The following is a 12,213-nucleotide window of genomic DNA, read 5'->3' as shown; positions in this document are numbered from 1 at the left end:
TGCCCACGGGTTGTATTGCACAATGCTATATTGCAAAGGAAGCACTTAAATTTTGTGCTGAATATCTCTCAAGCCATGATTTCAATGGACTACCACTAATTATATAATTGATTATACAACTGGAAAGCCTTTAGGAGGTAGAGATGTTAAGATGGTTGATATTACACTAATAAAGCAATCACTTCTTTGAATTTTGAAAAACACCTTCAAGTTGCATTCTTAAATATAGTAAGTCATAATTTTGGATTAGTACTGACATTATTTTTTTAGTAATCAACTGACAACAGCTGAATTTTTCAATGACATGGTAAGGAGGATAAACTTCTCTTGCGATCAAAATTCTCAAAGTAAACAAATCAGGCTCATTGGTTAAAAACCGAGCATGCTTGTAGCTTTTATGATTGGTAGCAAATGAAGGTTAGATTTAGCAAACATGTTAGCAAATGGTTTAGAAGTTGATGAAACTGTTAGGAGATTGATGACTTTGGAGAGGATCTTACTGGTAACATTGGGCAAAGGGATTTTGTTTTTGACACAATCGTCCCCAATCATGTGCTCGATCGTCTGCGATTCTAATGCCACCACTTCATCGACCTTGAATGCCTTTCCATCTAAGCTCTTTAGCGTGATTTTCTTATGTGTTGACATTTTGGTCGATCAATCCAACACTCTCTTTTATTTAATTATAAACTGAATAAAATTTAATTTTAATTTTGATAGTGTGTCGCCATTGAGTCAGGGCTATCGTTGAGCTTATTTTAGCAAGGTAAAGAGAAGAAGTGACTTTTTTCTTTCTTTTTAATTTTGTTTAAATAACATTGTTTTATTGTTATTCAGGTCAAATGATAATTTTACCCCTATGACGTCAACTATATTATAAATACATTAAGACAGAAGTAGATGGATGCAAGACAATCTAAACTTTCAGTGAAATTCTGCGAGAAAAAAATTGTGTATTTTTGAAAAAAAAAAATATGTAGTCAATGAATAATTGTCCAGCTTAATATAACTACCACTTACATATTAATTTTTTTAAATAAATAAATATTTAATATAAGATCATTTATTTATTATATAACTAGCATGAAATCGCTGATATATTCTAAAATTTTTCTCCAACAGCGTTTCCATAAAAGTCAGAATGAGAGGTGACGGCCCAGGAGGCTAAGAAGTTCGCCGATACTTGCTCTCCGTAGTTCAATTGAGGTATAGTAAATAAAGTGAATTATAATATTATTAAATAAAATAAAAATTCAAATATAATATTTAATTAACTTAATTTAATAATGTTTCGAATTACTTGTCAGAATCCAACATCTACTTCCACTACTATATCCTATTTTTTAGGGGCTTACTCCACTTTCAACCATATCCATCCTTTTTGTAAGTGAAATAATATGTTATGATAAATTAGCAATGACGTATTATCTGTTATTTATATTATTAAATTAAATATTTTTGTCCTTATTATGTTACAAAACTTTTAGTATTGGCAAATGTAATTGAATTAACAATTTAATCCTATATCAAGTATATCGTTAAGAGTTACCAACACTGAAATTTCCTATCTTCTGGCAAATTGACTAAACTAAAATGTACATGAGACACTCTCATTTCCTTTTATTTAAGAAAAAGAAAAAGGTACAGCAATAAAAATGAAAAATTCAGTAAGTATACAAACATATCCCTAATTTGGCAGCAATCAAACAGCAATAAAATTCCTCAACCCAATTGTGTCGCTCACCATTAATTCATTAAGGACTATTGACCAATAGAAAAGCTTAGTTATGAACAAAGGCTCTGACTGACTATTTGTTTCTCAAATGTTCCATAAAGTATGAAACATATTATATAATTTATTATGGTGAACTCTGAAGAAATTCCTAAAAGCCACTCCCTACAAGTACTTACCAAAAAACGAGATGAAATTGAAAATAGTAAGATGTGAGGAGGTTCCATTAGTCCATTTCATGTGTAATGATCCAAAGCATTAATCCTCTTTTCTTTATCCTCTTTTCTTTTTCATTTGCTACGTTGAGTTTGGTCAGACTGACAGTCACTTGCGTATATTTAGTATCTTTTCATTTCTCCTCAAAGTCAACATCAATAATGTCATCATCAGACTTTGTAGATTTCTTGCCCCGACCATTTCTTGAAAAGAAGTCCCCTTCTGGTTGCCACACAATGTTTCCACAGCCTCCACAACGAATAATCTGGCCCTTGGAACCAATAAACTCCCTCTTACAAGCCGGACAAGCACCCTACACAATTCCATCGAAGAGAACAAATGAACACTGTGATTTAAGTATTTTGTTCATGATCAGTTCTAAAATAAATGTTGATAGACAATGCAATTATTTTAGCATCTTACGACTACAAGCTGGGCACAGCTACGAACCAAATTATACTTCTAGCCAATTATTCATGCTCACATCAGACCATACAATAGATGACTGGTGGTGAAGCCACCATGGCTCCACTGATAAGAGCAGGGTGGTGAAGCCATCATGGCTCCACTGATAGAGCAGAGCAGGGTGGTGAAGAGGTTATATCAATAATAGCAAATATATGTAAGGAACAAAAAAACATTTACTAGTAAAAATCAGTGTGAAAAAATTCATGTGCGAACATATGCAGTTGCTAGCATTTTGAGAATTAAGGCATTCTACATGTAATTGGACACTCCAATAACTATATGAGAATCATTTAATCAGAAAGATAATCACTTCATGTACAAAGCAGATAAAAGCGTATTAGATATAAGGATAGTATATTTTATTGATACTGCCAGTTCCGTAGTTCAATCCAAAATTCAAGAAAAACAATGATCCTAAAAGGCATAAATATGTAACTGGAAAAAGGCCAACCATCATGAGACAAATGTATTTGCTACCATTAATCAGAATAAATCAGGTGCAAACGGCCTTGTTCCCAGTACTTACCTATGTGTTATGGGAATAAAAATTACAAAAATTGAAGTTTATAACATTACGAAAGCCTATAAGATTGAAAGATAGCGCCCCCCCCCCCCCACCCCCCCCCCAACAAAAAAAGAAAAGAGAAAAAACCATCATGATCCACCATAAGCAAGACTAAAGTAAAGAAAAATATCTTCTGGAACGATTAGGATAAATGGATAATCATGGAAATTTCTCAAGGAGCTCTTCTATATTTGAGAAAGAAAGATATTTACCAGCAACATTGAGTAAATCTTGAAATGTAAATTTGAGAAATCAACTGTAATTTTTTAAAATATAATGGCTTCCTGTGAATTCCACCACTTTCCCAGTATATCATAAATTGTGATGAGTTACGCTAGGCTGAGCAGTGGAGATCCCAAGATTACAGTAAGCAATGATCAAAGTGAAGACAATTTGGCCTATTCTGTTACACTGACATGAGTAACTGCACGATATAATGAAGTTGGCTATGCAAATGTATTACTGAAATGCTACTTCACAGTAACCTAATTTTTTATGACAGACTCTTTTATTTAGCTAGCAATTGGAGTGGTGGCCTAGAACTGATCTGGGCAATAGCCTTTAGGTAAATTGGGTAAACAATTGGACAAGCCTATAGGCATTGAATATATCTGACCCAAAATTGAGTTGTATTTTGCAATTTATGGGGAAGAAATTTTTTTTTAAAAAAAAGAAAATCATAATTACTTAATCGCACTAAACCCCATATGAATCTGTTCATGTATTCCTGATATTAAGTAATATATAATGAAGTGACCAAAGGTTGGGGGCCATAAATAGGCTATATAGTCCTTTATTTGGACAAGGAAATGTCAGAAAGTACTTGTGATCCTTTACTGCTTTGTGTGGTGGTATCTTTGATTCTAGTTCATGGTGCAAGAGCAACATTGGGAGCTAGAGTCACAGAGCAAGCAGGTACAACATAACGATGAAATGGAAAAGAAACATAAAGAGAATTAAAGAAACAAGGTTTCTGAAGTTTAATTTGATTGAAAGCTGGCATGTAAACCTCGACTAACTTCTGCAACTAATCCAACAAGACATTTGATTCTACTTTAATATAACTTAAAAAATTTGTCTTTTCCTTAAGGAACCTTGCACTCCTCAATGAAGAGTCTTCGCCAACTCCATTCAAAACTCTCATCCCATAACAGAGTCCTCTTAACATTTTCATCCAAAAACAACAAATCACATGCTAAATGACATCATTTTTAGGCTAGCATCGGATTTTCAAATTCATATATGATGCATAAGCCATATTTGTGGTTACAAGGAAGCAAAAGGAGACATAAAAGTTTATTTTCAAAGGAGAACAAAAGTCTACAAAATAGCATTGAGAAAATCAAACTGAATAACCACTTCATCTACTTTCAAACTGTAAATAGTTATGTATAGTAATGGGAAGAAAAATTATCCCACAAATGTAACCCAGAATAATCATTGAGAATGAAGAAGAAAGAAAACAATCAAGATGACTAAGAAATAAATTCCCAAAAGAAACAACGAAGTTACTATTCAGCATCCTTTTCATGTTAAATTGTTGATATACCAAATGTAATTAATAACACTGAAAACAAAAATATACTTTGAATTCCTAGATGAAGTAAAAGAATCAACCTAACATTTAACAACATTGGTTAACTCATCAATGGAGAGTTGGGTGATCCAAAAGATGCATGTCATTGACAAAATGAAAGCAAACGTACCAAGGCACCAAGAAATTCAAATATTTTACTTCTACCTATTTCATTGTCCTACACTACACCAACTGAAAGATCATAAAAGACAAGCACAAAAGTTAAAGGAATTGTGTAATTACAGTTAGTATATCCTACCATTCATTCAAAAGTACGTCCATGCCAATTAGACAATAAATGCCAACAGTCAGGACAGAAAAAGCCATCTAGAGCACATTGAATAAGGTAACATTAAATCTAAGAACAGACCAATATACTTCTAAGCAAAAGATTATGGTAACAGGTTATACCTTAATGACAAAATTATTGGCCACTGTCCCAATGAGAAGAGGTGCGGCAATTGGCAGAACCCATGTAGCTAATATCAAGATGCGAAACAGCCATCCAGATAATGCAAACCAGAGGAAGAAAATTGTCTACCAACAGATCAAGTAACATAATTAAAAGTGAGCTAAGAACAAACTTTATAAAGAAAGATAACATGCAGGGATCAGAAGACACAATGTGATAATGCTATCACTAGAGAAATAATAATAAAAAAAAAAAGCTTACATTTATGCAACAGTAAATGCTAGCACTCCTATTCAAGTGAATACAAGCCCATTTCAATATGGCTAACCATTTAATTAGTGCAACGGCAGGATCCAATATAAGAAATTGATGTCAAATATTATCTAATTCCATGTTGAGAAGCCATCATTTCCGAAATGCAGAAACTCAAGCTTATAGCAAATGCTATTTGAAGTCGTAAGAATAAAATATTTCCTAGAAAAATATGTTAATAAGGATCTTAAGAAAAGAATTCATTTTAGAAGCATCCATTAAAAGTAAAATAGTTGAGTAATACTCACAGCAAAACTTCTTCCTAGTGGAGTGTTTAAAAAATCATTAAGCTGCTTCCTGTACTGCAAAAGTAGCAATTAAAAAATATATAAGAGCTCTAAATAAATAATTAAATCTAAATAACCAAGAGGATTCAAGATAATTAAGTATAATTAAAAAGCCAAGCACAAACCCTCGGCCAATTTCTGGAAAAATCCATCCTAAAAGAGCGCCAGCGGACGCTAATTGCAAACTCCCGATCCAGCTCACGTGCACGGACGGCGGCAGTACGTGCCGCAGAGTTGAGACGACGGGAGACGGAGTATTGACGGTCTATACGCTCGGCTGTCTTTTTGGCGTCGAAGACCAACTGCTCGAAGCCATTATTAGCGGTGCGCCAAGCGTCCCTCCAGGCCTCACCGGAGGTCATCCGCCGTGCGAACCGGTCGAAGTCGCTTCGTCGGAAGGCCCGGACGGTTGCCGCTCGACGGCGACCGATATGGAGTGTGGTTTTGGGTTGTAATTGTAAGGGTTGCCATGTAAGGGTTGTGGCCATGGTGAAATGACAAATTCTGGACGAGAATATGGCTTTTATTTATTTTTTACACATACCTCTCAAAAAGAGGAAAATTTACGAGGACGGACAAAAAATGTTTTAGTTTTTTAAATTTAGCCCCAAACTTTTTAGTAGCACAACTAGCTAAATATTAGCTTTTTTTGACCAAATACTCCTCGTCGCTTCCAATAAATTTACGAACAAAATGCCACTTTTAAAAATTCAGGAAAAATCTAATACTTCAACAAATCACCAAGCCTCATCACTTTCAACAAATCACCAAATTCCATCAAACTTGTATTACATAGATGAATATAATCATCAATGGAGAAAACTTTAAGGTTAGTATATGTTCTTACACAATATGAATCTTTTATGTATTAAGTTTAGTGTTTAGGTTCAAAACTATTATAGTTTTATTGTAAATGCCATTATTTTTCATTCATAAAAATAATGTAATTTATTAAAGTACTTAATTTGAATTGAGAAATAAAAAATAAAAAAGATAATTGAAAATAATATAAATTCCAAGTAAACAAAACCTAAATTTAATAAAGTAGGCTGATTTAGTGTGACAGACAGTGGGACAGATGACTATCGCAATAAATCAACATTGTGTTTATGTGCGACAGGTGCCTATCGCACATAAACACAATACTGATTATGTGCAACAGGCACTTGTCCCACTGCTTGTCACACTAAATCAATCTATCGCGCTAAATTTCTTGATATTTTTTAGAGTCATAATTTAGGCTATCTGTATTCATTTTGGGGGTATAATATATCATTTTAAGACTTGCGACGAGACGAATCAAATCAAAAATCGATTTCGCCATTGTACCACATGGTCGAACAAAAAATTTGCTTCAATTTAAGTGCGACAGACACTTGTTGTACTGTTGCACATAATCATAGTATGTGCGACATCCATGTAAAATATGTCATATATTCACTTTATCCTGTTTTGTGGTGTCTAATTTTGCTTTTTTGTTTTTTAAATCATTTTCAAGCTTAATGGACTTAGTTGTTCTTCAATTTTGTTACGACCATTGGTGGGAGATGTTGACGGATGATCGCATAGAATATGTGAATGCCAATAATGCAACTTTTTTTTTATTTGAAAAGATTGTGCGTTTGATCAGTTTCTTGTAAGAGTGTATGAAATTTTACATATAAATCCTAACGAAGACAACTTTGAGGTCTAGTAACATAATCTATTGTGTATGTTCACTACTTATGGACGTATTTAATGATGAAATAGTTAAGGTTGTATTACATATGACCTCTGATGTGGTCAATTATGGATGCATCCTTATATTTGTTACCACATCTCCTCAAGTTCTGAACCAAGATTTTGAGCCACTTGTAGAAAGTAAAAACCTCTTTTAGAGCAGTCATTAAAATCATGTGCGAATTCATGATGGTCATTTGCAGTAAGCTCATCCTCAATGGGATTCTGTTGCACTTATTTAGGCTCGTGGTGTTGTGCCGCGTTGATAGAAGATTGATGCTGCATAAAGTGACATTGAACATGAGCAAATAACAAGCCAAAAGATTTTGAGTTTCGATTATATTTTAAATTGTGCTATGATGCACTAAAGGATACCCACATTACGGACCCAACTTGGATATATCGCATGTAATTCTCCATAATCTTCCAATGTTTTTGGGCTTTTCTCCTTTGCATCCAACTTGATGGTTTCTAAAATGTTTCCTTACCCTAAAGTTAGTCTAATCATCTAGTATTTAGTAATATGAAAAGTAGCTACATATATACAAACATATCTATTACTTACATGATGAGAATTGTCATAGTGATATGATTATACTTCAGTAAAGTTTATTTTAAAAGAAGCAATGGGTTTTTCATTGCATGATACGGGGAATCTTCTTTTTAGTTTTCATGATTCACTTTGACCGCAACCTTTTGATTGCTTCAAAAATCCAAGCTTGCAACAAGCAAAGTTATAAGCATACCATATGCTCGCCAATTTGAAACCACAACTAATCTTTTTTAATTCTTTCTCCATGGGCCACTTGCCTGAGCAATACATTATGCACAAATATGCCATTGGATAAAAAGCTTTGACACTCCATGAAATTGCCAAATATGTCTTGCTTGAACAGTTTCAACTGTCGCTTTGTTAGTTTTTCCTGGATGGCTTTTACACTTGTATCTATTTTATAGATACTCATGATATGCCCAAGGAAGTGATTGTAATAATGTACCTTCATCATGCTTAGTTCATTCATGTGTTCGGGTGGATTATGTTTTGCTATTTTAGATTTCATTGTGTATCTAATACAAGTTACATAATTAAATTGTTATATTAATAATTACATTTAATAAATTAATAACATTAACAACAACACAAAAAAAGACTAAAATTTGGTGCGACATGGTGCACCAAGCGGCAGTGCCTCTACTGCATGTAGGCATGTTATGCGTGCAACAAACATGGCATGCCATCGTGTTGCACCAAATTTACTCTTTGTCGCACTTGATATGAGAAAAACACACCACATAACTCAACAAACACCCCGTTGCACATTTTAATACTTGATTATACAAAAACTAAGCGCAAACTATCTAAGAGGAATTTCATCAAACACCTCCTTGCACGTTTTAACTAAACTTTGTTTCATTATATCCCTCTAATAGCCTATATTCATCTAGAATCCCAAACAAATTCATTTAAATCATTAAAAAAATGATGAAATTAGTTTACCTAGGGTTTAGGCTCTTTTCAATTTGTTGGAGTCCGTTGGATTCGAATAAATTCCGGTGGATTCTGTTTTATTCTAGTTCACCAATGCCATTGCCATTCACCATTGGCATCATTGTTCGCTGTTCAAGAGACAAAAGTTTTAGTGTGATAAGGAAGAGAGTTAGCTGATTGAAATGAGGGTAATTTGGGGCAAAAAAACACATTTGACTAGTTATGATAAAAAAAAAATTTGAGGGTTAAATTCAAAAATAATTTTTTTTGGTTATTTTTATAAATTTCTCCTTAAAAGATTTAATAAGTGGCACAAGACTCACCGTGTTTGTTTCATGACTTATGAGTGGTGCCATTGGCACCCCTCTAAAGTCCTATTAAAACACCATTTTAATTATTTTGTAATTAAAGTTTTAATCATTTAGTGAAGCTATATAATAAGACATGCAATTCTACTTGAATTCTAAGTCTCCTCTTGACTTTCGTAGAATTTATCTTTCTTAATTTTTACATACGAAAACACTTGTTTAGGGTTATCCTACAATCTCTACACCATGAAGTGGTAGACTGTTCAATGGTATTTTATCCTGTCGCGGGGCCTTAGATTTTAAAATGAGATTATCAACAGGTCCCAACATTTTAGTATAATGAAATGGTGATACATTCCCACACAAATATTTTTATCTTACCTACCAACATTGTTAACCCAAGAATCAAGATATCATCCATGTTCTTATCTTTAGATTCTTTCAATTGAAAAAGATTATTTTATTTCCTTTGACTTGTAGTTTCAACAAATAAATAATCTAATAACCAGAAGAAGAAAATCAATAAATGACATATAACTTTAAAAACGTCAACAAAAATTAAAATGTTTTTTCTCTCTTAAAACATCTGGATGACATATAAAATAAAAGCCTAATAACTTTGGAACTTCAGGAATCCAAACATCACTACCCCACGAACAGTAGAATGAGGAGATGAGGGTATTTGTGGCATTTAAATGGGAATTGCACATTTTAAAGCTATTAAGTATTAATGGGGTATTTTCAGTAAAAGTGGTTTTGATGAGTTTTAAAGGGGTGTGATCAATTTCACTCATGTTTTATTGATAAACACCTTCCCTGAATACCTAATTCAGAAATTTCATTAATTATCACAATTACTTTAGAAACAGGGTTTTAAAATCACAACAATTCATCTCAAATAATATAGTAAATTGTGAGACAATTTTATTAAGAGTAATACGCATGGATGTGATTATGCAGAATTTAAAATTAAAACTTTAATATTGCAATAAATAACCAATTTTTAATAGGTACGTGATGTTGTGGCCAGATCGATGCAGAACTTAATCTGCCTTTGAGACCAGATCTGACTTAGAACAGATCAATATCTCGCACGTTCTGTTTTCCAGCCGATATACCCTTTTAAATTTCTTTACAATCTTCAAGCAAAAATCAAGCCTAGCAACAGATCTAAAGGCTCATAGACAGTATTAGATCTGGATCCCAGAAATAATACTCTGAATGGTTGGAGGGAGAAGAGAAGGTACAACAGAAGGCAGAGATCTGGTCTCTTTACTTCTGAGGAATGTAGCAATTTATATGGCAGATTTGATACAGATCAGTCTGCAAAGCATGCATATAATTTAAATTACTGAAATTTAAATGCTTTAAAATAAATTGCGGAAATTAAAATGCTTTAAATTAAATTACAAAAATTTAAACATACAGAAATTTAAATTTATTACAAACTTTAAAAGAAATTACAAATCTTACATTTGATTTTCCTTGCTTTGTTTTTCTTTAAAGGAAAGTATTACAAAAGAAATGGGAAATTAATCTGAAGACGGGAAAATTCCTTATCGTCTTTCGATTCCTGATTCCCAGAGAGAGAGAGAGAAGGAGAAGAAGGAAGAAAGAAAATAGAATTCTAAAAATCTGAGGAGTCTAAGTCTTCCTCCCGATTTAAATACAAAGACTGGATCTTTAACTGTAGCAAGTCTGTAGCTTCACAACTGTAGCGAGTCTGTAGCTTCACAACTGTAGCGAAACTGTAGCTTTAAAAATATTTGGGTGAAGAGACATGTGCGCTCTCACTTGTGTCCAGAGGACCACCCGACATAATAATTACAAACAATTTTACTCTTTTTTTTTTTAACGAGAAAGAAATAGTACAAATAATTACAAATAATATTTTAGTGCTTTATTGGAGGGAAGATCCCGAAGCAGTCGTCTTCATTGTCTTCACCAAGGGATATAAAGGGCTCTACACTTTCGTTGTCGGATGAGCTGGCAATAGATGGCTCAGATCTAGATGCAAGCAGCTGTTCCATAACTTTAAAATATTCTTCTTCTGTTTCGGCACTTGCCAATAGAGATTGGGCTTTGGATTTTTGGGTAAGGAAGGTTCCTTGGGCTTTAATATCTTTGATGGTTGGGTGTAGAAGGTTTTTAGAGGAGAGCCAATTTTCGATCATATTAACAGTCAATTTGGACTGTTCATCAAATTTTGACCACCATTTTACTTTGAAGGTTCTTTGTAAAATTAGTTGGGCATCTTGTGGATGGTATCGGAAGTTCCACATCCATACCCAGGGAAGAAAGAAATTTGTACAGAAGTAGAGAAAAGGAGGAAATCGTTTCTCAGATTCTGTAGGTACATAATGGGTTTTAAAAAGATTTAGGCACTAGATGGCATTTTGGGTGAGGATTTCAGGACATGGGCCGAAATAATTCCACCACTGCTGGAACCATTTTGGAAGGCTTTGGATGGTTATTTTTGAGTTGAAGAAAAATAACCAAGAATGGGTTTTCTTTGGATTTTGGATAAAAAATGTGTTAAACCAGGCCTGTTGATAGTCCTAGTAAGAATAGGACAGACAGTGTGGCAAACGCATTTGAAAATTGGCGGGGAAGGGTTTTAGTTTATGAAGTTGGTCTCCCCATTGTTTTGGGCTCAAAACCTTTAGGATAATGGCAGTGGAGTAGGCTGGTTCTGTATAGGCTTCACTAAGGAAGAAATGTTTAAATTTTACAGACTCAGTAGACTCCAAAATGCTTTGATAATAACACTGGGGCTTTGTTAAGTCCCAAGGTTTGAAAAACCATCCCTTAGGAAAAATATTTGAAATTGCTTGAAAAGGATCAGTGTGGTAAAAACCATCTTCCATGGATAAAACATTTTGAAAATAGGCTTTATCATACCAATCCGAAGTTTTCTTTGAAAGCTTTGTTTGGGAAAGAATAATTTGGGATGATGAACTTTCTCCAGAAAGAACTACATTTTGTGAAGAGGCTTTAGAAATTTCTTTAGAAATGGATTTTTCTTCTTTAGGGGAAATCTGACTTTGAGAAAAGCTTTGTAATACAAGCATAAGTTCAGGGGATTTAGAAATGGATTTCATCCATCCATTTACCTGCTCTTGAGAGGCG

The 12,213-nt window shown here is 33.6% G+C and overlaps 1 protein-coding gene across 1 annotated transcript; it reads right to left on the bottom strand.

Annotated features, from left to right (window-relative positions):
- Positions 1–1,584: 1,584 nt before the first annotated feature.
- On the bottom strand, positions 1,585–6,097 carry LOC102624952 (uncharacterized). Its single transcript, XM_006491730.4, has 4 exons — positions 5,694–6,097; positions 5,530–5,583; positions 4,969–5,094; positions 1,585–2,261 (listed from the first exon to the last, which is right to left on the bottom strand). The coding sequence occupies exons 1-4, from the start codon at positions 6,054–6,056 to the stop codon at positions 2,082–2,084; spliced, it is 723 nt and encodes a 240-aa protein (XP_006491793.1). The 5' UTR covers positions 6,057–6,097; the 3' UTR covers positions 1,585–2,081.
- Between the last annotated feature and the right edge of the window lie 6,116 nt (positions 6,098–12,213).

This window comes from Citrus sinensis, chromosome 6 (assembly GCF_022201045.2).
Source record: "Citrus sinensis cultivar Valencia sweet orange chromosome 6, DVS_A1.0, whole genome shotgun sequence".
NCBI lineage: Eukaryota > Viridiplantae > Streptophyta > Magnoliopsida > Sapindales > Rutaceae > Citrus > Citrus sinensis.
Note: the sequence above shows the minus strand (reverse complement) of the source record. Positions and strands in the feature narration are given on the sequence as shown.